The 25,285-nt window shown below is 37.0% G+C and overlaps 1 protein-coding gene across 1 annotated transcript in view; it reads left to right on the plus strand.

Annotated features, from left to right (window-relative positions):
- The window catches only part of MYO3A (myosin IIIA), a 243,182-nt gene that overhangs the window by 100,122 nt on the left and 117,775 nt on the right, over window positions 1-25,285 (plus strand). Inside the window, exons 10-14 of the mRNA XM_049624722.1 lie at window positions 4,298-4,397; window positions 6,012-6,128; window positions 7,598-7,702; window positions 7,810-7,893; window positions 13,036-13,238. Of these exons, the coding sequence (XP_049480679.1) occupies window positions 4,298-4,397; window positions 6,012-6,128; window positions 7,598-7,702; window positions 7,810-7,893; window positions 13,036-13,238 (609 nt within the window). The remainder of the gene's footprint in view (window positions 1-4,297; window positions 4,398-6,011; window positions 6,129-7,597; window positions 7,703-7,809; window positions 7,894-13,035; window positions 13,239-25,285) is intronic.

Raw genomic sequence — 25,285 nt, forward strand, 5'->3', positions numbered from 1 at the left:
GTCATGTTGTAGAAAATGGAGAGCCATCTGAGGTTTTCAGTCATTACAATAATAAGATCTTTTCTCAGTTTTTGGACCAAAAGCATCAGAGGATGAATTTACAGGAATGGAAGAGTGAGTGTAGCAGCCAGCCAAATATTGATCCCCATATTCCTCACCATCTGTTTCTTGTAATTCTCTAGGAACAGTCTTTAGCTACCAAATCAGCCCATAAAAACAGATGAAAAACTCAGGGTTCTGCAATTAAATGGATAATTGGATTTCTTTCTCTGTTTTCTCAAAAATAATATGAGTCTCTTTGGAAATAGGAGAATAAATAAGATGATACCTGTTGAATTCAGCAAATATGGAGACCAACTAAGTGGAAATTCTGTGCCAGAAATTGTACAGGATATATATTGACTCATTCATGCAACTAACATTTATTGAGGACCTACTATGTTTTAAATAATCTGCTTGTTCCTAAGGTACAAGGGGGAACCAAGGACACACAGTCTCATGCATCTTGGAGTTTACAGAATAATAATGGATTCAAATATTAACTAAATCATCCATACCAATAAGTGTATATTTGTAAATTTTTGTAAATTCTATCGAAATTGGGGAATCTAAGAGTTGAAAATAGAAGTAAAACTATCCCCATTATTAGATATAAGTTTTCTATCAGGGTGATCTGCAAATATTTTCTCCCAGTCTGTGGCTTTGCTTTTTGTTCTTTAACAGTATCTTCCATAAAGCAGAAGTTTTTAATTTTAATGAAGTCCAAGTTACTGATTTTTTTCTTTCATGGATGGTGCTTTTGGTGTTATATCTAAAAACTCATTTCCAAACCCAAGGTTATCAAGATTTTCTCCAATGTTATCTTCTAGGAGTTTTACAGTTTCGGATTTTACAATTAGGTCTGTGATCCATTTTGAGTTAATTTATGTGAAAGGGGCCAGGTTAGTGTCTAGATTTTTTTTTATTTTTGCATATGGACATCCAACTTTTCCAGCTCCATAGGTTGAGAAATCCCCAGAGAACTTTACAGTCTAGTTAAGGAAATAGGGCTCATATACAAATGATGGGCTGAAATGCCATAACTAAAATATTTGTCCTGAAGGATGTATAGAATTATGCTGAGAAGTTTTAAGAGGTGACATTTGAGGTGAGCTGTGAACATAAAGTTTCATCATACAGCTGAAGAGGAAATAATATAAACAAAGGGTAAATCTTACTGACTGCAATGTTGAGAAGAATGTAGAAGGCAAAGGTGGCAGCAGGGAACCTTCCTGGGTGGGAGGAGATAGTGATAGTGGGATGCAATATGGCAGAGGTGATGGTGGTAGGATATTGTTGGTCCTAGATGGACTTTGACATTAAGCTGATGGAATTTGTATGTAGATTGCATGAAAGATATGAGAGAAAGAGAAGAGCTAAGGATCCCTAAGCTTTTTAACATAAACAATCAGGATAGTGGAGTCACCATTTACTGAGATAAGAATTATGGGACAGGAGCAGGTTTGGGGCTGCATATTCAGGAGGGGTTGGGATGTGTTAAGTCTGCCTGTTAGACTTCTGAGTGAAGTGTTGAGTAAGCAGTTGGATGCTTAAGTCTGGAGATCAGCAGAGTTGTCAATGCGTAAGTGGTATTTAAAGCTCTGAAATCAGGAAGTGAGTAGATACAGAAGAAAATAACCACAAGGATTGAAGCTCCAGAGATCCCAAACGTGACAGTTAGAAAGATGAGGAGGAACCAGAAAAAGATACTCAGGTGGAGATGCCAGTGAGGCAAGGAAGAGAATCAAGAGAAGTGTACAGGACACTAAAACAAGTATATTTAAGAAGGAGTTTGTTGATGCTGCCAGTACGTTAAGTAAAATGAGGACTTAGACTTGACCATTGTATTTAGCAGTGTAAGGCCATTAATGTTCTTAACAAGAGCTATTTCCATGGAGTAAGAAATGGCAGCCTGACTGAAATGGGTTTTCTTAAAGTATGAAAAGAAATTAAGTAGAGATAATTCTTTTGAGGATTTTTCTTGCTATAAAGCGAGGAAATAAAAGAGTAGATGAAAGAAATTGGAACTCAAGAAAGGGTGTTGTGTTTGTTTCTTTTCAGACAAGTACTATAATACCTGAGAGGGAAAAATGAGTGATGTTAGGAATGAGAGAGGAACCAGTGGAAGTGGTATCCTTGAATAAATGAGAGAAGACAGAATCCAGTGAACCAAAAGAGGGGCTGGCCAAAGATAGAGGTGGGGACAGTTTATCAATAGTGACTTAATTCTAAAACATCCAGTGTTGGCAGGGATGTGAAGAAAAAGGAACATTCATGCACTGTTGGTGGGAATGCAAATTGGTGCAGCCATGGTGGAAGACAGTATGGAAGTTCCCCCAAAAATTAAAAGTAGAACTACCATATGATCCAGGAATTACACTACTTGGTATTTACTCAAAGAAAACAAAAATACTAATTCAAAGGGATACACGCACTCCTATGTTTATTGCAGCATTATCTACAATAGCCAAACTGTGGAAACAGCCCAAGTGTCCATTGATAGATGAATGGATAAAGAAGATGTGGTGTGTGTGTGTGTGTGTGTGTGTGTGTGTGTGTGTGATGGACTATTATTCAGCCAAAAAAAGAATGAAATTTTGCCAACAAAACAACATGGATGGAACTAGAGTATAATGCTAAGTGACATAAGCTAGTCAGAGAAAGACAAATACCATGATTTCATTCATACGTGGAATTTAAGAAACAAAACAAACAAAGGAAAAAAGAGACCAACCAAAAAACAGACTCTTAACTATAGAGAGCAAACTGATGGTTGCCAGAAGGCTGTAGGTGGGAGCATGGATGAAATAGGTGAAACGGATTAAGAGTAACACTTATCTTGATGAACACTGAGTAGTATATGGAATTGTTGAATCACCATATTGTATGCCTGACATGAATATAACACTATGTTAACTACACTGGAATTAAAAAATTTAAAAAATAGTGACCTAATTCTCTAAGCAATGAGAAACCATTAAAGTCTACTGAGTAAGTGGTATGGTTCTTGTTATTCCTCATAGTCTATTCCTTTTACGAATGGACAAATTCAAATGCTTAAAGTACAGTTGACCCTTGAACAACATGGGCTTGAGCTGCACTGGTTCACTTGTATGCAGATTTTTTTCAATAAATACAATATAACACTGTAAGTGTATTTTCTCTTATTATTTTCTTTTTTTTAAATTTTATTTATTTTGAGGGTGAGAGAGCGTGTGAGCAGGGGAGGGGCAGAGGGAGAGGGAGAGAGAGAATTCTGCACAGAGCCCAACGTGAGGCTTGATCTCACAGACTATGAGATCATGACCTCTGAGCTGAAATCAAGAATCAGACACTTAACCACTGAACCACCCAGGCACCCCTATTCTTCATGATTTTCTTAATAGTATTTTCTTTTCCTAGCTTACTTTATTGTAAGAATACAGAATAAAATATGTATAACATAGAAAATATGTGCTAATCAACTTTATGTTATCGGTAAGGCTTCTGGTCAACACTATAGTTAAGTTTTGAGGAGTCAAAAGTTATACCTGGATTTTTGACTTCGTGGAGGCATTGGAAACTCTAACCCCACATTGTTTCAAAAGTCTACTGTATCTCCAAAAATAAACCTTGAAAATACAGTTTTGTTCAAAACACCAAGTAGATGAGAATTTCATAGCCAGAAAAGTTGAAACAAACCATGGTGTCTATCTCAGCAGCTTCCACAGCCTTCATGTCAAATCAAGAACCTTTGGCTATTCTCTGAAGTTGCTGAAATGTTTCCTTTGAAAATAAATTCCTAGTGCCTGAAACCAATTTTCGACGTACGTCTAACCATTTGAAAATTCACAATGGGGTTTATTTTGTATTTCTCTTAAAAATTGATGAATAATAATTTTTAATGTTGCCATTCCTTGGCCACCAATGGTCTGACACTACCTCAGACAAAATTGGAAATCTAATGAATTCAGATCTCACCAATTTGTAACAGATCAAGTCACACATAGCAAATTATATATAGGAGAGTTCTTGATAGAATTAATGGACTCTTTTCATCATCTGTGAGGTAAGCTTGACATGTTGTAATTTTCCAATAGAGAGGAGAAAACAGATAAAATATATTAGGCTATTTTCTGATAAGTGGTCATCATTGAATTTAGGAAATCAGCTTCGTAGAAGTTTTTTTAATCTCCTATATATCTAAAACCTACTTCCGCTATGATCAGTGATAAGTTCTCAAGTCAGAAAGGATTTTTCTCTTTGTACTGCTCCACAGACATGAACGTATTCACACCAAGAAAAGTAACTTCAGTAGATCACTAATATCCACTCTGAAGGATGTAGACGATTTAGCAACCCTAGAAGTTTTGGATGAGGTAAGAAACGTGGCTTAATTAAACTTAAACATTCTAGATTTTGTTTAATTTATAGATATGAACAGGAAGTTGTTTGAATAGCATCTGTATGCAATGTCTCTTAGCTTCCTGATTATCTCTCCCATCTTCACTTTTAATACGTATAACTCAAATTTCCAGATCTTTCCAGCCTAACGTCAATTTTTTTTCTTTTTTTGATAGTCAGGTTACAAAGGTGTGGGTTCCCACTAGCATGAGTTGCTTATAAGTTACAGACCCTTTTTCCTCTGAATTCTTTTCAGAAAGCTCAGAGGGATGATTTACTGAGGTCAGAAAATGGTCTGCTTCCTACAACCTCTAATGTGGCATCCTCCTTCTATATCCTCTTCTGTTCCACTCTCAGTGTCTATACCCAGAGGCTTCTAGGAAACCTCAAGAGCCTGTCTGTCTTAACTAGGGTCAGTGTCCTGCTTATGGGGTCCCAGATCCCCTGCTCTCAGAGAGCTGGGCCTTTAGGGCAGTGAATTCTACTTCTTACCCAGTGCCTCACAGCTATCTCAAGCATCTCTTATGAAGGTACAAATACAAGCCAGTAAATTATAGCTTCAGCCTCCCTTCCTCTCATCTCCCTTCATTCTGGATAATCAGATCATTAGAGAAATAAGTAGCTCCTTTTCAATAACAAGTTGGGATCTCCATCCTGCCTGATCAACTTTTTTTTTTTAAATACATCTGATACATGCCAGAACATTTTCCTTTGAGATTCATCAATCAGGAGACATCTTCTGAACAGAAGTAGTCATTTGGTAAATTTAGGGTGGCTTAAACAACTGAAGTACTTGCTCGAAATAATCTTTCTTGGGAACATCAAATATCTTGTAATCAAGTAGTGTTCGCAAGTCAGAGATTTGCCAGCACCTTTATGAATCTTTTCATACCACATTTTTCAATGATGTGAATTTCTGGATTTGTATATTATAAAGAAGACTTCACTCATCATGTTGCTGACCTATATATTAAACACTGGGTTTATTTGTTTCTGTTATCTGTGCTTTTGTTTTTGTCTCTTTTGAGCTATGATGTTTTGCTATTCTCGTGTCATGTCTTAAATGATGATTTCTGACACTATTAAAATTGATTCCATGTACTCATGATTTATCAACTATGAAAGTTACTTCTCCACACATTTCACTGTACCTCATAAAGCCAAATGTCTCAGCAAAGGGCTAAGATATTCTACAGAGCCACTAAATAACCTTGATTTGGAATAAAATCATGTTCACTGTATCTTCCCTTCCCTTTTCTATTGGTTTTTCTCTCTCTTTTTTTTTTTCATCTTCCACATTTACTTACTTCCTGGAAGGCTTTCTACATATAATATCCCTGTAATATCTCACGTGACCTTTGGAAAATGCACAGAACAATGCCATACCTCTATGGCTCTCAAAACAAGAAAATGTCTGCCAAGTGGAAGGATAGTTGCTGACCCAATGTTATACTTCTTACTATCAGCATATCTATTTCCTTCTGATCCTTGGTCCAGATTCCAGATGTTTTATTTATTACTGTTTACATTTTAAATTGTAACTACCCTTAAATTATTTTTAAGAAAAAAATATTTTTATTTTATTACAGAATACAGTCTCCGAGCAACTTGAGAAGTGTTATTCCAGAGATCAGATTTACATCTATGTGGGAGATATACTCATTGCTCTTAATCCTTTTCAGAGTCTGTGTCTTTATTCCACAGAGGTATGTGGTGTGGCTTACATTCTTTTACTTTGTACTAGTAATTATACTATTCAGATATTTAAATTAATTTAGATGATGCCAAAGAAAGTTTTATTCAATATCTTGAATAAACAGATAATTATTGCTAAAACATAGAGATAGGAAAAATAGAAGGTGAATCAGTCTGGATATGGTTTGTGGTCTTTCTTTTCCCAAAAGTATGTGGTGGAATGTTAATTACTTATAGTTATTGGTAACTGGCCTGTACTATGTATCATATTAATAAATAGATGTTTACAAAAGTGTGTCTTATTGTCTACCTCTGAACCAAGTATGGGAGAGTGAAGAGCATAATTACATTTTTATACAGGTAATATATACTTAATGGCTATGAAACTTGTCATTATGAATTTTAAAATTCCTTTTGACATATTAGTTGGTTTTTAGTATCAGACAGTGTGTGTTTTTTTGAATATGAGTATATAATTATCTATTATTCAAGCCCTAATGGTTTAAATACAGATCAGTATTCTGGAATTAAGCTAGGCTGTTTTTCTTTTTCTTTTTTTTTTTTTAATTTTTTTTAAGTAATCTCTATACCACACATGGGGGTTGAACCCAGGATCCTGAGATTAAGAGTCACATGCTCTTCTGACTGGACCAGCCAGGCACCCTTTTCATTTTTTCATTTTTTATTTTATTTTTTATTTCTTAAAGATTTTTTATACTTTTTTTAATGTTTATTTTTGAGAGAGAGAGAGAGAACACGTGGGGGAGGAACAGAGAGAGGAGGACAGAGGATCCAAAGCGGGCTCTGTGCTGACAGCAGCGAGCCCAATGTGTGGCTCGATCTCACAAACTATGAGATCATGACTTGAGCTGAAGTCAGATACTCAACCAGCTGAGCTACGGAGGCATCCCTATACTTTTTTTTAAAGTTTATTTATTTATTTTGAAAGAGAGAGTAGAGGGTAAAGAGAAAGAGAAAATCCCAAGCAGGTTTCTCACTATCAGCACAGAGCTCGATGTAGGGCTCGATCCCTAGAGCTGTGAGATCATGACCTAAGCCGAAATCAAGAAATTACAGTATTTTGGGTTTCTGTTTGCTTGTTTTTTTGCTTTTTGGGTTTTTTTTTTTTCTGAAATAATGGTATTTTGAAACGTTAACTTCTTCTTTGAAAGTGGTTTGCACTCCCAAGAAAGTCTTCTTTTAAATACTGCTCCCAGTGTGATATTATATTTTATTATGTCACATCCTATTTCTGGATTTTTTTTTACATCAGGCCTTTATTTTACATAATTGTGCATGATTTGTGCATGTAAATATGGGTAGTATGTGTGTGTAACATGTGTGTAAAGTTCTGGTGGTGTGAGAGTGTATTTTGATTTATATTTTGCTTAAAAATTGAGAGTCCTGTCTATAAATAATTTAAGATTTAAACAAAAACAAAAAGAAAAGCCCCACAAAATGTGTTCTTTTTAACCATTAGCATTCAAAACTATATATTGGAGCAAAGAGAACTGCCAATCCTCCTCACATTTTTGCAATGGCTGACGTAGGATACCAGTCCATGATAACATATAATTCAGATCAGGTAAGGAGAGTTTCACATTCTTAGAAATTGCCTTCTTAGGTTCTTATGTGTAAGCCCGATCTTGTGAGGATGAACTTTTCTCATGGTTTCCTTTTCTTATTGTGCAGTGCATTGTTATTTCTGGAGAAAGTGGTGCTGGAAAGACTGAAAGTGCTCATCTTTTGGTTCGGCAGCTGACGGTGCTTGGAAAGGTATAATTTTTCTCTATCCTAACAGAAATATTTGTTATACTTCAGAACCTAATATAACTGATTAGATTAATGCTTGCTAATTCCCACATTTGATAATGTACAGAAATTATAAAACACACTTGTTATCCTCTGTGAGTTTAAAATATAACAAACAGTATAAAAAGTATATGCTCTGGAGCGCCTGGGTGGCTCAGTCCATTAAGTGGCTGACTTCGGTTCAGGTCATTATCTCACAGCTTGTGAGTTCGAGCCCTGTGTCAGGCTCTGTGCTGACAGCTCAGAGCCTGGAGTCTCCTTCAGATTCTGTGTCTCCCTCTCTGTCTGCCCCTACCCCACTTGTGCTCTGTCTCTCAAAGGTGAATAAATGTTAATAAATAAATAAATATTAAAAAACAAAATAAAAAGCATATGCTCTGCTTTGAGGATATTCTAACTTTTCTCACTCTTATAGTAGGCAAGGCTTTATAAATGTGATATTCTCTATTTTTAGCCCCAGCACATTCACTAAATGCCTTCTTTACTTTTCTCCTTTTATTCCTTGTGGGTAAAAAAGAAGTTAATATACAAAAATCAATTTTACATATATAATATATATATCATCTATTTTATATGTAATACAAAAGTTAATTTGTATTATATATATAATGATAAATTATAATGATAGCAATGATAAATTATAAGTTGAAATTTTAAAGTCTCATTTACAATAGCACCAAAAAATTAGCTATTTATATCTAAATCTTCTAAAATATGTACAAAATTTGTATGCTGAAAAATGGAAAAAAATGGATAAACGAAATCAAAGAAGACCTACATAAATGGACTATACCATGTCCATGGATTAAAAGATTCATTACATATGCCATTATGGCAAAGTTGATCTGTAGATTCAGTGCTATTACAATAAAAATACCAGCAGGATTTTTTTCTGTAGAAATTGACAAGCTGAATTAAAAATTTATATGGAAAGACAAAAGAGCTACAATAATCAAACAAATTTGATAAAGAACAAAGTTGGAGAGCTACTACTACTTGATTTTCACTCTCTGTAGAGCTACAATAGTTATTATATTCAATGTTAAAAGCCTAATTCACCAGGGAAAAATATTAGATTTCACCAAAATTAAGAACTTCTGTTCTCTGAATGACATTGTTAAAATGAAACAACAAGCTACATACTCAAAGAAACTATTTGCAAGTCACAAATCTAATAAAACTTATATCCTTAATATATATATTATAAAAAAAAACTCTTAAAACCCAATAATAAGAAATCGAATAACAAAAAATTAACAAAAGGATGTATTAACTAGAGTTAGCTGATAAAAGTATATTTTTAGGGGCGCCTGGGTGGCTCAGTCGGTTAAGCGTCTGACTTCGGCTCAGGTCATGATCTCGTGGTCCGTGGGTTCGAGCCCCGTGTCGGGCTCTGTGCTGACAGCTCAGAGGCTGGAGCCTGTTTCGGATCCTGCGTCTCCCTCTTTCTCTGACCCTCCCCTGTTCATGCTCTCTCTCTCTCTCTCTCTCTCTCTCTCTCTCTCAAAAATAAATAAATGTTAAAAAAATTAAAAAAAAAAAAGTATATTTTTAAAAATGAACAGAAGGCTTGGTCACTTCACCAAAGACAATATGTAGATGGCAGATAAACAAATGAAAAGTTGTTCAACATCAGTTGTCATTGGGGAAGTGCAAATTAAAACACAATGAGACATCATTACACACCTATTAAAATGTCTAATTTTTTCTTTTATCTAATAATACCAACTGCTGAGAAGCATGGGGAATAACTGGAACGCTCATATATTTCTGTTGAAATACAAAATACTGCAGTCACTTTGGAAAATAGTTTGGAAGTTTTGTTTTTGGGGTTTTTTTGTTGTCTTTTAAAGTTCATTTTGAGAGAGAGAGAGACAGAGAGAGAGAGAGAGAGAGAGAGAACAAGTGGGGGATGGGCAGAGAGAGAGGGAGAGAAAGAATCCTAAGCAGGGTCCATGCTCTCAGCGTGGAGCCTAGTGCAGGGCTCAAACCCATGAACTGTGAGATCATGACCTGAGCTAAAATCAAGAGTCAGACGCTTAACCGATGAACTACCCAGGCACCCTGGGAATATTTTTATAAATTTAAACTATACTTATCATCCAGCCCAGCAATCCTACTCTTAGTTTATTTATCCAAATAAAATGAAAACTCATGTTCGTACAGAAACCACAGACAAATACGTATAGTGGCTTTGTTCATAATCTCCAGAATGAGGAAACAACCAAACAAGGGAATGGATAAACAAACCAGTACATCTATACAGTGGAATATTCTTCAATAACAAAAAGGAACAAACATTGATACAAGGAATGAATCTCATTAGATGAGATTTGGATGAATGTCAGATGCATTGTGTTAAGTCAAAAGAGTCAGATTCAGATGACTATATGCTATATGATTCAATTTATATGTCATTCCTGAAAATTTAAAGTTATAGAGACAGGGTCATCTGAGTGGCTCCATCAGTTAAACATCTGCTGTTGATTTCAGCTCATGATCTCATGGTTGGTAGGTTCAAGCCCTGTGTTGGGCTCTGTGCTGACAGTTTGGAGTCTGGAGCCTGCTTTGGATTCTGTGTCTCCCTCTCTCTCTGCCCCTCCCCCCACTCTGAAAAAAATTTTAAAAAAACATTAAAAAATTAAATTATAGAGAGAAACAAATCAGTGATTGTCACAGGCTGGGGATGGAGGGAGGGGTTGACTATAAAGGGTAGCGATATAGTTTTGGGAGGTGATGAAACTGTCCTATGTGTGGATTTGTAGTGGGGGTTATTTGATTGTACATGTTTGTAAAAACTTTCAGAACTGTGCTCTATAAAGGATAAATTTTTTAAAAATATTTTAATGTTTATTATTTATTTTTGAGAGACACAGAGAAACAGAGCACAATTGGGAGAGGGGCAGAGAGAGAAGGAGACACAGAATCTGAAGCAGGCTCCAGGCTCTGAGCTGTCGGCACAGAGCCCAATGCAGGGCGCGGAGCTTGAACCCACAAACACATGAGATCACAATCTGAGCCAAAGTCAGATGCTTAACCTCTTAACCAACTGAGCCACTATAAAGGATGAATTTTACTGTGTGTAAAAATATACCTTAATTTTTGAAAAAGAGAAGTTGGCGATAGAAACTTGGTTTGATTTTCCAGGTAGGGTCCTTGAATAAAGTCAAGAAATATATGTATATATATATATATATATATATATATATATATATATATATATATATTAGGATGACTAAAATTAAGGAAAAAAAAAACCATTGTGTACAACTGATCCCTGTGAAGATTTTTATTATGATCCACATAGTTATACACGATATAGTATTCTATTAAAATTTTTCCTCACTATGATTATAAGAATCTTCTAAGTACTGTGAGTGTAAGGACAGACTTAATCTCTCCATAAAAGGGTGAAGCTTCATCATGTCAAAACAACTTCTTAATTGAATCTAATTCATTTTCAGAATCATCAGTTGACAGATTTCTGTGCTTATATTAAAAATCAATTAACTGACAAATTTCTGTGCTTGTATTAAAAAATCAATTAACTAGTTTTTATGTTTTCAATCACGTGTGTGGGTATGAAATAGAAACATGACTTTGCTAGAACTGGAACAGCCAGTAGTGACCAGGAAGCTAGTGCTACCTCAGGACTGTCATCCCAGTCCCTTCCGCATCCCATTTTCCATCAACTTCCCCTCTCCTTACTTCTAGGATAAGAAGAAAAAAAAAGTGTGATTTTTGAGGGAGAGGGGTGGTGAGGCACAGCATATGATCCTGCCATAGAAGACTTGAACACCTGACTTAATTTACTCAAGGACCGTCCACGTCCACAAGGGCCTTTGCTATTCTCTTTTGTGGTTGCATAGAGGGTCCCGTCAATGATGGATTAACTTGTGCGTGACTTTTGTTTTGTAGATGTCAGTAAACCTGTTTATCTACTCACTTTATCTTATTCAGGAGCTAAAAATGTGATTTAATATTAACTGGGAATATATATCTCTCCCAGAATCCTACCCATATTAGATCTTATCATATCTTTTACTTATCTCCTTGATAAAGATTTACCAGATACAAAACAGGATGTTTGGTGGGTTGAATTTACATTTGTAATATGCAGTCCTTCTAATCTTATTTAATAAAGGCACTGCTAGTTAATACAGGTGGATAAAGATGCTTTCTCACCTTTTATATGAGTGCAAATCCAGCCCCATTTTAGAAGGCCTAAGCTTGTTCCAATGCTCATTATTCTCTTCTCTCAACCCTTATTGCCTATTTTAGAAGCTACTAAAAGTCTTTATATGCCCCCAAACCCTCCTTGTAAATACCCACTCCAGCCCACCTACGTCCTAACACGGCCCGTGTTCCAGAAATACCAACTGCTCCTCTCCCTTACTTGTATAATTTGCATACCTTTAACACAGCTGATCTCAACCAGGTATTACACTAAACATAATCTACTCAATCTAATTTCTACCAAGATGTGAATGACTGATACCTCCTTAACCTAATTATAACAATAACACTTGTTTCAGGGAAGGAATATATGAGATGGGGTAGGAGAAAATAGAGGGACAGCCAAGTAGGCCCACTGACCTTGACTGGGGTTCCACCCCTTCCATCCACACTTCTGAACTGTTCTCAGTTTTCACAGTTCCTCCCTTTTCCCTACTTCTGAATTGACAGATTATCTTTACTCCCTTATTTCCAGCTTTAACAGCTTCCATGGAAGCAAGGGAAGTGGTTCTGACCTTGGGGAGCATTTGGATGGGGGCCCAGGGAAGTAGAGGAGGAATAACAAAATGAGAGGTATACCCCAGTATGCATAGTCTGCTTATAAATTGTGTTTGTAAATCGAGCACTGACCAGAACTATATTTCAGTAGAAAAAGTACAGAACATCTCTTTGCCCCTTGGAGAAAGCAAGTGGGTGAATGCACTTACGGGAAAGGAAAAATAGTCTAGATATTGTAACATCTGGCAGTATGCCAGGAATATGCTCTCAGTACATTTATGTCTACATATAGTGCTTATCAAAGAAGAGGCATTTTATTATATACAAAATCAATTTTTTACATTTAAAGAACAATCTTGACATTTTCTCTAGGCTAATAACAGAACTCTGCAAGAGAAGATTTTACAAGTGAACAATTTGGTGGAAGCCTTTGGCAATGCCTCCACTATTATAAATGACAATTCCAGCCGATTTGGAAAATACTTAGAAATGAAATTTACCTCTTCTGGAGCTGTAGTGGGAGCACAGATTTCTGAATACCTTCTGGAGAAATCCCGAGTTATCCACCAGCCTCTGTAAGTCCGTGTCAAATATTTTCTTTTTTTCTGGGAAACAAGCAAAAATAACGCTTTTGTTTTAATGCTAAAATGTCTTACGTATTCAACAAACTCAACAAAATGTTATTGATCACCTACTACGTGCAACGCACTTGTTAGAATTGAAAAGGTCCCTCAGCACTGTCTTACTCTCACATGTGTTATATCTAGTAGAGGAGTTAATAAATCACCTAAAATTTATGATACCAGATATAAAACGTATGCCCATCATAGATACTAACAGGTAAAATTGGAATGATTTCGGAAGTAGGGGAGTATATATTTCTTTACACAAAACTAAAGTGAAATTTAATTAGACATCAGTCTTTTTTTCTTTTAAATGTTTACATACATAAATAGATCTTTGTATGAATTCTATCCTTCCTATGGTTATACACATAGGACCAAATAAAAGATTCAGGTATGGCCTTAATTGTATTGCCCTTTTAATTTACAGCTGATTTAATGCTGTAAATTCCATGCTTTGGCGTTAAGTTAAAGGAGTTCCTTTCAGCAGTTTATAGCTGAATGGCAATATTTCTCTCCTGTCCTAATGCTTGCAGAACATCTTTGTTTGTTATTCTTATGTGGCAACTATAGTCGAAACATTAGATTTGTACCCCTGTATTTATATTCCTTTTAAAAAGTGTGGCAAGTTAGTCTTTCCTTTTTCTTCTGTAGGTTTTACACCAAACATACCTACGTTACTATAGTAGTAGGTCATTTGTTAAATTCATGGGAACACAAGCTCTTGTTATGTATTACTACATTATTATTTAACATAAATGCTTTCAAAGTTGCTATCATTCAATTTGTGAGTCAATTGTGAATATAAGTTGCCTGGGGTTCACCTCCTGAACTCAGCTTTCAATGTGGAAAATTATCCTTTGGTCCGTGCTCAATTCAAAATACATAAGAAATGATTATAAGACGAGTGTTTTGAATTGTGGCTTCACTACATGTTAGTTCACTTTGGGTAAGATATTTAAACCCTAAAAACCCTTCTAGGACCTTGGTTCTATGTGTGATTTGAAAAACTTAACCTCTCTGCACCTCAGGTTTTCATCTTTAAAATGGAAATAGCAGTAGTACCTACCTATCAGTTAAGATAATGCCTGTAAAGCATTTAGCACAATGAATAACACATAGTGAGAACCCATAAGTTTAAGCCATTATTAGCAGTAATGGTGTGGATAGTTGTGCAAAAACTTAGAAACAACACCTAGCACAGTACAGTAGATGGCAGCTACTATTATCGATGTGTGCCAGGGCTTAGTGAATACACATGTCTGTGCCTCTGTCACCCATGCCTAGAGGAACCTTGGGGTCTTATACAGATGTGCAGACTTAACTGGTTCTCAAAACAATCTGTCCTGTTCTCAGAACTGTGTAAGACTCTCCTTCAGGCCTCTGGGGAAGAACTACCTAAGGGTGTGAATTACTGAGATTTGGGTGGGGCCACCATGGTACACAGTGTCAGGGGTACCATACACCGGGGTTCTATGGAACTATGTGTCTTGTGAACAGTAACTTCTGATGCTACACAATGAGGCCCTGTGTTTGTAATAATAGAAATAACCTTGTTAATGTTTATTGATATAGGATATATTCTAGGAAATTGCACAATTAACATCATATTTTAGACAGGCTATGAGTTAATTAAGCTTTTTTTCCCAACTGTCCAAAAGAACTATTCTAGTTTTACAATGTTGTTGATTGAGGAAAAGCACTCTTAGGGCACCTGCATGGCTCAGTCGGTTGTTAAGCATCCTCTTGATTTTGGTCCAGGTCATGATCTCACAATTTGTGAGATCGAGCCCCCCTTAGGGCTCTACACTAACAGTACAGAGTCTGCTTAGGATTCTCTCTCTCCCTCTCTCTTTGCCCTTCCCCTGCTCGTTCACACACATGTGCGTGTGCTGTCTCTCAAAGTAAGTAAACATTTTTTTTAAAAGGCACTCTTAAGTTCCCAACTTACAGTCAGGTTGAAATCCAACTCAGTTTATAATTTGAATATAGCTGCCTTGTAATTTTTCCATTTTTCTATTTTTTTACACCTATATTTTTCTTTTACTTAGTTTCAGTTGCATTTTTAAATTCTAGAGAAGCTTTTCGTGATCTTTGAAAATGAAGTGTCAAACAGACAAGTGAAGAATTCTTTCAGTCAGAGAACGAGGCAGAGTGAAGAATGAGTCTAGGTGACAGAGAAGAAGCAGAACAGACATCTATGTCTTTTAAATGAACTTACCCTTTCTTTTAAGGAAATAAGTTCTTTTCTCTTTTTGCCTCTGCCCATGTCATCCCACCCTAATCTCTCACCACATTTATTTTTATATATATTTGTATTTATCTATATATGTTTGTATATTTTAAATATTTATAAATAAGTATAAATAATTTATGAATATATTCATAAATACATGTTTATATGTGTGTTATATATGTTTATATATTTTTAATTTATTTTTTAACATATTTATTATTTGTTTTTGAAAGAGAGGGAGGGAGAGACCCCCAAGTAGGCTTCATGCCGACAGCTCAGAACCTGACGAGGGACTCAAACTCATGAACTGTGAGATCATGACCTGAGTTGAAATCAGATGTCACTTAATCAACTGAGCCACCCAGTCACCCCTATTTTTTTATTTCTTTTTTTTAAATGTTTATTTATTTGAGAAAGAGAGAGAGCAAGCGAGCACAAGTTGGGGAGGGGCAGAAAAAGAGAGACGGAAGCAGAGAATCCGAAGCAGGCTCCAGGCTCTGAGCTGTCAGCACAGACCCCAACATGGGGCTCAAACCCACGAACTGTGAGATCATGACCTGAGCTGAAGTTGGATGCTTAACTGACTGAGCCACCCAGGTGCCCCTATTTTTTTTTTCTTTTTCTAATGATGGAAGTGTCATGTCATTTGTGGCTTAAATCTTCATCTAAATGTGGATAGTTTTAAAGAAGAAATTCTTAAAGGGGGTTACTTAGTTTCAAGAAGAAAATGAGTATATTGAAATCAATGCTAGATAATTCTCACGAATATACATTATCGCTGTTTCACTGCACTTTCCTTCCATTACTACAGTTTCATGCAGGAAGCATTGATTGTGTTTCACTCACATGCTCAGCACTTTACCAGATGCTGCAGGAGGCATCCATACAGTGGGAGATGTGGTGCTCTCTACAGAGGAAGGAAAATATTATTTATGGAACACTTAATGTGTGTCTGGCACTGTGCTAATAAGCACTTTATATCCATTTTAATTCTTACAGTGATAGGACAGGATATTCTTGCTGTTTTGCATGTAAGACTGGGACTGAGAATTGTAATAAGTCACCTAATGCCAAAAGCTAATAAATGACTGAGTTGGGGTTTGAACCCATGTCTCTGTCTGACTCCAAAGTCCATAATTCATTCATTGATCCTTTTGGCAAATACTTATCAAGTACCTACTCTGTGCCAGGAACTGTACTAGGCACAGGAGATATAAACCTGAATGACATAGGATTGCTCCAATAAAGCAGCTCAGTCTTCTGGATAATGTATGCTTTGAAACAAAACTTGCTGATCATTTGTTGGTTTCTAGTCTCAGGAAAGTAGGCAATGAGTTTATCTGCCAAGTGTAACCAGATAGGGATAAAGGGAGAGGGACTGAGGAGACTATGCGTCTTAGAGGAAGGAATCTTAGTGGAGAAAGCAGGAATTAAAAATGAAAAATTAAAAGCACTGTTTCATGACTATCCTAAGAGGCCTTATGAATGCAAAGCTGCATTGTTGCCTTTCCAAGCCTTATTGCTGGCTGCTTTGTCGAAAATTGAAAGTTTCACAAGTGGGGTAAGCCATACACTTGTGAGAACTTTGCCACATTTTTCAGGGTGTTAGAGGTCTTGGCTGCATTAGTGATCCCCAGGGTCCAGAGCAGATGGACACACATGAGACAGCCCTGAGGACCTTCCCACAAATGACTGAGTGGAACTCTGAAGAAGTATTAGAAGATCCACAGTCAGGGGTGGGGTCAGAGTCAGAGAAATACTATTCAGTAACTTGCTGAGACCCTACATCTGTCCCCAGCCATTCTGACCTGGGAACCACTGGTCATATGCGCATGTATGGGATGCTATGGTCCTCTGTCTTCTTAAATACAGTTTTGATGTGGTTAAGGGCAAGGTAGGAGATGAGTAATTTTTGGCAGTATTTTCTTTTCCTGTTTCTTTAACTCTCCGATTGTTTATCCAACCAAAGGTCAGTGTATTTCCTATAGCATCTCCAGGTCTTGTCAAATTACAATTCTCAGTAAACGTAAACTGATAATTAAAGAGAAAACCACCAATTGTGTGCATCTACATTTATGACTCACCTCTCTAATTGTACACTGCATTGTTTAAGTGTTGAAGGTGTGACACATAGAGCAATCGATGTGATTTCGTTAGAACAAAGTGAACTAAAATATGTGCTGTGCCAGTCTTAGAGAACTTGTATTATTTTGTGGTGAGAAAAGACAAGAGGTAAACTTTTAGCTTTGTTCTAACCTTACTCATGTACGATGCTAGTGTTTGTTGAAGCATTACTGGTGACTGCGCAAGACACGGTGGGGAACTCCCCTTCTAAAGGACATGCTGGTCCTTGCTTCATGTCCAAGCCCATGGACCACCCTTTACTTGAAAAGCTCACCTGTCTTTTTTCCCCAGCTGGATTCTCTGGATTCCTCTCCTACTTCCCTGAATTTTTTTCCTCTGACTTCGATTCATCCATCATTCTCCAAATGTGTATTTACCAAAGATTTGTATTCAGAGTGTTTCTCTTTTCTCTCTTTACTTTCTCACTTAGCAATTCCTTCTGATGCCATGGCGTCAACAGGTAGCTCAAAGTGATTGACACCCAAAGATACACTTCTCACTCCCACCTGACTTCACATTTTTCATTTCCATGTACCTAGATATCTTGCTGCCACATATAATTCAACTGAATACACCTTGTCCCACACATCTTTCGTTCCCCATGGTCTCTTTTGGGGGAACGGGAACCATCCTTCTCCATTTATATGAAACCTTGGACCCTCCCTTCACTCCCCATGCCCAAACACTTGTGAGTTGATCTCCATAATGACTTTCCCAACTCTCCTCCACTTTCCCTTCCTCTGCTGCTATTTTACCTCAAGCCCTTGTTCCCTCTGACTCAGACATTTGAAAGAATTGGATTTCCTGGACATTTGAACTCTCTTCCGAGGCATGGTGATATTATGCCCTTTCAGACTCAGGGAACATTCTCAACCCAGACTGCATACCAATCAAATCAGTGTTACTTTTTTCTTTCAAAATGTTTTCCTTCTTTTTGAAATACTCACAAGGAAGAACAGGAAGCCACATTAACCACTTTATCAAGTTGCACACATCCACTTACAAATGTTCATTTGTTAAAGACTAAATAGAGTATCATAAATAGTTACTAATGTGACACAAATATCAAACGTTGAACCATGTTATTTTAAACCCATATGAATTGTGTGTTGGAGCCCAAAATGAGCTTCCGTAAAAATTATTCTTGTAATGATTTTTGGCAGAATCATGAAACAAAGCTGGAGATTATAAGATGAAGCCACAGATACCCTAAAGCTCCAAATACCTTTTACTGCATCATTGGAGAAGTAAATGTATGTGGATATGTTCATCTTTGTTTCTGAGGAAAACTTACATGTACTGAAATAATAATTTCTAAAAAGAGCAAAGGTAAAACGTCTATCTCAACTGAAATTATATTGCATAATATACAGGAGGAGGAGACCTAGGAAAGTTGTTTTTAAGACTTTATTTTTTTACAGCAGTTTTAGGTTCACAGCAGAATTGAGAGGAAGGTACAGATATACTGCTACCCCAATAGGTGCATAACCTCCCCCATTACCAACATCCCACACCAGAATGCTATACATGTTACAACCAATGAACTTAACCCTGACACATGGTAATCACCGAGAGTCCGTGATTTACATTAAGGTTCGTTCTTGGTGTTGTACTTTCTTTGAGTTTGGACAATTGCTTGGCATGTATCTACTCTTACAGTATTATATATGAGTATTTTCACTGTCTTATACAAGTCTTCTGCTCTGCCTATTCATCCTTGCCTCCCCCGACTTCTGGCAACCAATAATCATCTTACCTTCTTCATAGTTTTGCCTTTTCCAGAAGGTCATATAGGTGGAATCATACAATATGATGGTATGTAAAAGCGGCCTTTGCACATTGGCTTCTTTCACTTAGTAATATGCACGTAAAGGTTCTCCATGTCTTTTCATGGCTTTATAGGTCATTGCTTTTTAGCACTGAATTAATATTCCATTGGATGTACAGTTTATTTATCCATTCACCTACTAGCGACTTCTTGGTTGTTTCAAGTTTTGGCAGTGATGAATAAAACTGCTACAAACATCCATATACAGATTTTTGTGTGAACACAAATTTTCTACCCCTTTCACTAAATACCGAAGACCTCAATCGCTGGAACATATGGTAAGAATACCTTGAGTTTTGTAAGAAATGCCAAACTGTCTTCCAAAGTGGCTGTACCAGTTTACATTCCCACCAGCAGTGAATGAGAGTTCCTGTGGTTCTGCATCCTGGCCAACATTTGGTTTTGTCAACAAACAGATGTATAGTGATATCTCCTTGTGGTATTGATTTGCATTTCCCTGATGACATATGATGTGGAGCATCTTTTCATATGCTCATTTGACATCTGTAATATCTTCTTTGGTGAGGTGTCTGTGAAGGCTTTTGGTCCATTTTTTAATCAGGTTGTTTTCTTATTGTTGAGTTTTTAAAAAGTTCTTTGTATATTTTGGATAACAGTCCTTTATCAGATGTTTCTTTGTAAATATTTTCTCCCAACCTGTGGCTTGTCTTCTCATTCTCTTGAAAATGCTTTTTTTTTTTCAATATATGAAATTTATTGTCAAATTGGTTTCCATACAACACCCAGTGCTCATCCCAAAAGGTGCCCTCCTCAATACCCATCACCCACCCTCCCCTCCCTCCCACCCCCCATCAACCCTCAGTTTGTTCTCAGTTTTTAAGAGTGCTTTGGCTCTCTCCCACTCTAACCTCTTTTTTTTTCCTTCCCCTCTCCCATGGGTTTGTGTTAAGTTTCTCAGGATCCACATAAGAGTGAAAACATATGGTATCTGTCTTTCTCTGTATGGCTTATTTCACTTAGCATAACACTCTCCAGTTCCATCCACGTTGCTACAAAGGGCCATATTTCATTCTTTCTCATTGCCACATAGTACTCCATTGTGTATATAAACCATAATTTCTTTATCCATTCATCAGTTGATGGACATTTAGGCTCTTTCCATAATTTGGCTATTGTTGAGAGTGGGGTACAAGTGCCCCTATGCATCAGTACTCCTGTATCCCTTGGGTAAATTCCTAGCAGTGCTATTGCTGGGTCATAGGGTAGGTGTATTTTTAATTTTTTGAGGAACCTCCACAGTTTTCCAGAGCGGCTGCACCAGTTTGCATTCCCACCAACAGTGCAAGAGGGTTCCCGTTTCTCCACATCCTCTCCAGCATCTATAGTCTCCTGATTTGCTCATTTTGGCCACTCTGACTGGCGTGAGGTGATATCTGAGTGTGGTTTTGATTTGTATTTCCCTGATGAGGAGCGATGTTGAGCATCTTTTCATGTGTCTGTTGGCCATCTGGATGTCTTCTTTAGAGAAGTGTCTATTCATGTTTTCTGCCCATTTCTTCACTAGATTATTTGTTTTTCAGGTGTGGAGTTTGGTGAGCTCTTTATAGATTTTGGATACTAGCCCTTTGTCCGATATGTCATTTGCAAATATCGTTTCCCATTCTGTTGGTTGCCTTTTAGTTTTTTTGGTTGTTTCCTTTGCTGTGCAGAAGCTTTTTATCTTCATGAGGTCCCAATAGTTCATTTTTGCTATTAGTTCCTTTGCCTTTGGGGATGCGTCAAGTAAGAAATTGCTACGGCTGAGGTCAGAGAGGTCTTTTCCTGCTTTCTCCTCTAAGGTTTTGATGGTTTCCTGTCTCACATTCAGGTCCTTTATCCATTTTGAGTTTATTTTTGTGAATGGTGTGAGAAAGTGGTCTAGTTTCAACCTTCTGCATGTTGCTGTCCAGTTCTCCCAGCACCATTTGTTAAAGAGACTGTCTTTTTTCCATTGGATGTTCTTTCCTGCTTTATCAAAGATTAGTTGGCCATACATTTGTGGGTCTAGTTCTGGGGTTTCTGTTCTATTCCACTGGTCTGTGTGTATGTTTTTGTGCCAATACCATGCTGTCTTGATGATTACAGCTTTGTAGTAGAGGCTAAAGTCTGGGATTGTGATGCCTCCTGCTTTGGTCTTCTTCTTCAAAATTACTTTGGCTATTCGGGGCCTTTTGTGGTTCCATATGAATTTTAGGATTGCTTGTTCTAGCTTTGAGAAGAATGCTGGTGCAATTTTGATTGGGATTGCATTGAATGTGTCAATAGCTTTGGGTAGTATTGACATTTTGACAATATTTATTCTTCCAATCCAAGAGCATGGAATGTTTTTCCATTTCTTTATGTCTTCTTCAGTTTCCTTCATAAGGTTTCTATAGTTTTCAGCATATAGATCTTTTACATCTTTGGTTAGATTTATCCCTAGGTATTTTATGCTTCTTGGTGCAATTGTGAATGGGATCAGTTTCTTTATTTGTCTTTCTGTAGTTTCATTATTAGTGTATAAGAATGCAACTGATTTCTGTACATTGATTTTGTATCCTGCAACTTTGCTGAATTCATGTATCAGTTCTAGCAGACTTTTGGTGGAGTCTGTCAGATTTTCCATGTATAATATCATGTCATCTGCAAAAAGCGAAAGCTTGACTTCATCTTTGCCAATTTTGATGCCTTTGATTTCCTTTTGTTGTCTGATTGCTGATGCTGGCACTTCCAACACTATGTTAAACAACAGCGGTGAGAGTGGACATCCCTGTCATGTTCCTGATCAGGGAAAAAGCTCTTAGTTTTTCCCCATTGAGGATGATGTTAGCTGTGGGCTTTTCATAAATGGCTTTTATGATGTTTAAGTATGTTCCTTCTATCCCGACTTTCTCGAGGGTTTTTATTAAGAAAGGATGCTGAATTTTGTCAAATGCTTTTTCTGTATCGATTGACAAGATCATATGGTTCTTATCTTTTCTTTTATTCATGTGATGTATCACGTTGATCGATTTGCGAATGTTGAACCAGCCCTGCATCCCAGGAATGAATCCCACTTGATCATGGTGAATAATTCTTTTTATATGCTGTTGAATTCGATTTGCTAGTATGTTATTGAGAATTTTTGCATCCATATTCATCAGGGATATTGGCCTGTAGTTCTTCTTTTTTACTGGGTCTCTGGTTTAGGAATCAAAGTAATATTGGCTTCATAGAATGAGTCTGGAAGTTTTCCTTCCCTTTCTATTTTTTGGAATAGCTTGAGAAGGATAGGTATTATCTCTGCTTTAAACATCTGGTAGAGCTCCCCTGGGAAGCCATCTGGTCCTGGACTCTTATTTGTTGGGAGATTTTTGATAACTGATTCAATTTCCTCACTGGTTATGGGTCTGTTCAAGCTTTCTATTTCCTCCTGATTGAGTTTTGGAAGTGTGTGGGTGTTTAGGAATTTGTCCATTTCTTCCAGGTTGTCCATTTTGTTGGCATATAATTTTTCATAGTATGCCCTGATAATTGCTTGTATCTCTGAGGGATTGGTTGTAATAATTCCATTTTCATTCATGATTTTAATCTATTTGGGTCATCTCCCTTTTCTTTTTGAGAAGCCTGGCTAGAGGTTTATCAATTTTGTTTATTTTTTTCAAAAAACCAACTCTTGGTTTCATTGATCTGCTCTACAGTTTTTTTAGATTCTATATTGTTTATTTCTGATCTGATCTTTATTATTTCTCTTCTTCTGCTGGGTTTCGGGTATCTTTACTGTTCTGCTTCTATTTCCTTTAGGTGTGCTGTTAGATTTTATATTTGGGATTTTTCTTGTTTCTTGAGATAGGCCTGGATTGCAATGTATTTTCCTCTCAGGACTGCCTTTGCTGCATCCCAAAGCGTTTGGATTGTTGTATTTTCATTTTGTTTGTTTCCATATATTTTTTAATTTCTTCTCTAATTGCCTAGTTGACCCATTCATTCTTTAGTAGGGTTTCTTTAACCTCCATGCTTTTGGAGGATTTCCAGACTTTTTCCTGTGGTTGATTTCAAGCTTCATAGCATTGTGGTCTGAAAGTATGCATGGTATGATCTCAATTCTTGTATACTTATGAAGGGCTGTTTTGTGACCCAGTATGTGATCTATCTTGGAGAATGTTCCGTGTGCACTCGAGAATGTCCCATGTTGCTTTGGGATGCAGAGTTCTAAATATATCTGTCAAGTCCATCTGATCCAATGTATCATTCAGAGCCCTTGTTTCTTTATTGACCATGTGTCTAGATGATCAATCCATTTCTGTAAGTGGAGTGTTAAAGTCCCCTACAATTACCACATTCTTATTAATAAGGTTGTTTATGTTTTTGAGTAATTGTTTTATATATTTGGGGGCTCCTGTATTCAGCACATAGACATTTATAATTGTTAGCTTTTCCTGATGGATAGACCCTGTAATTATTATATAATGCCCTTCTTCATCTCTTGTTAAAGCCTTTAATTGAAAGTCTAGTTTGTTGGATATAAGTATGGCTACTCCAGCTTTCTTTTGACTTCCAGTAGCATGATAAATAGTTCTCCATCCCCTCACTCTCAATCTGAAGGTGTCCTCAGGTCTAAAATGAGTCTCTTGTAGACAGCAAATAGATGGGTCTTGTCTTTTTATCCATTCTGATACCCTATGTCTTTTGGTTGGCGCATTTAGTCCATATACACTCAGTGTTATTATAGAAAGATATGGGTTTAGAGTCATTGTGATGTCCATAGGTTTCATGCTTTAGCGATGTCTCTGGTACTTTGTCTCACAGGATCCCCCTTAAGATCTGTTGTAGGGCTGGTTTAGTGGTGATGAATTCCTTCAGTTTCTGTTTGTTTGGGAAGACCTTTATCTCTCCTTCTATTCTAAATGACAGACTTGCTGGATAAAGGATTCTCAGCTGCATCTTTTTTCTGTTGATCACATTGAAGATCTCCTGCCATTCCTTTCTGGCCTGCCAAGTTTCAGTAGAGAGATCGGTCACGAGTCTTATAGGTCTTCCTTTATATGTTAGAGCACGTTTATCTCTAGCTGCTTTCAGAATTTTCTCTTTATCCTTGTATTTTGCCAGTTTCACTATGATATGTCATGCAGAAGATCGATTCAAGTTACCTCTGAAGGGAGTTCTCTGTGCCTCTTGGATTTCAATGCCTTTTTCCTTCCCCAGATCAGGGAAGTTCTCAGCTATTATTTCTTCAAGTACACCTTCAGCACCTTTCCCTCTCTCTTCCTCCTCTGGAATACCAATTATGCATAGATTATTTCTCTGTAGTGCATCACTTAGTTCTCTAATTTTCCCCTCATACTCCTGGATTTTTTTATCTCTCTTTTTCTCAGCTTCCTCTTTTTCCATAATTTTATCTTCCAGTTCACCTATTCTCTCCTCTGCCTCTTCAATCCAAGCTGTGGTTGTCTCCATTTTATTTTGTAGTTCATTTATAGCATTTTTTAGCTCCTCCTGACTGTTCCTTAGTCCCTTGATCTCTGTAGCAAGAGATTCTCTGCTGTCCTCTATACTGTTTTCAAGCCCAGCGATTAATTTTATGACTATTATTCTAAATTCACTTTCTGTTATATTGTTTAAATCCTTTTTTTTTTTTTTTTTTTTTTTTTTTTTTAACATTTTTTATTTATTTTTGGGACAGAGAGAGACAGAGCATGAACGGGGGAGGGGCAGAGAGAGAGGGAGACACAGAATCGGAAACAGGCTCCAGGCTCCGAGCCATCAGCCCAGAGCCCGACGCGGGGCTCGAACTCACGGACCGCGAGATCGTGACCTGGCTGAAGTCGGACGCTTAACCGACTGCGCCACCCA

The sequence above is a fragment of the Panthera uncia genome, chromosome B4 (assembly GCF_023721935.1).
Source record: "Panthera uncia isolate 11264 chromosome B4, Puncia_PCG_1.0, whole genome shotgun sequence".
Taxonomy (NCBI): domain Eukaryota; kingdom Metazoa; phylum Chordata; class Mammalia; order Carnivora; family Felidae; genus Panthera; species Panthera uncia.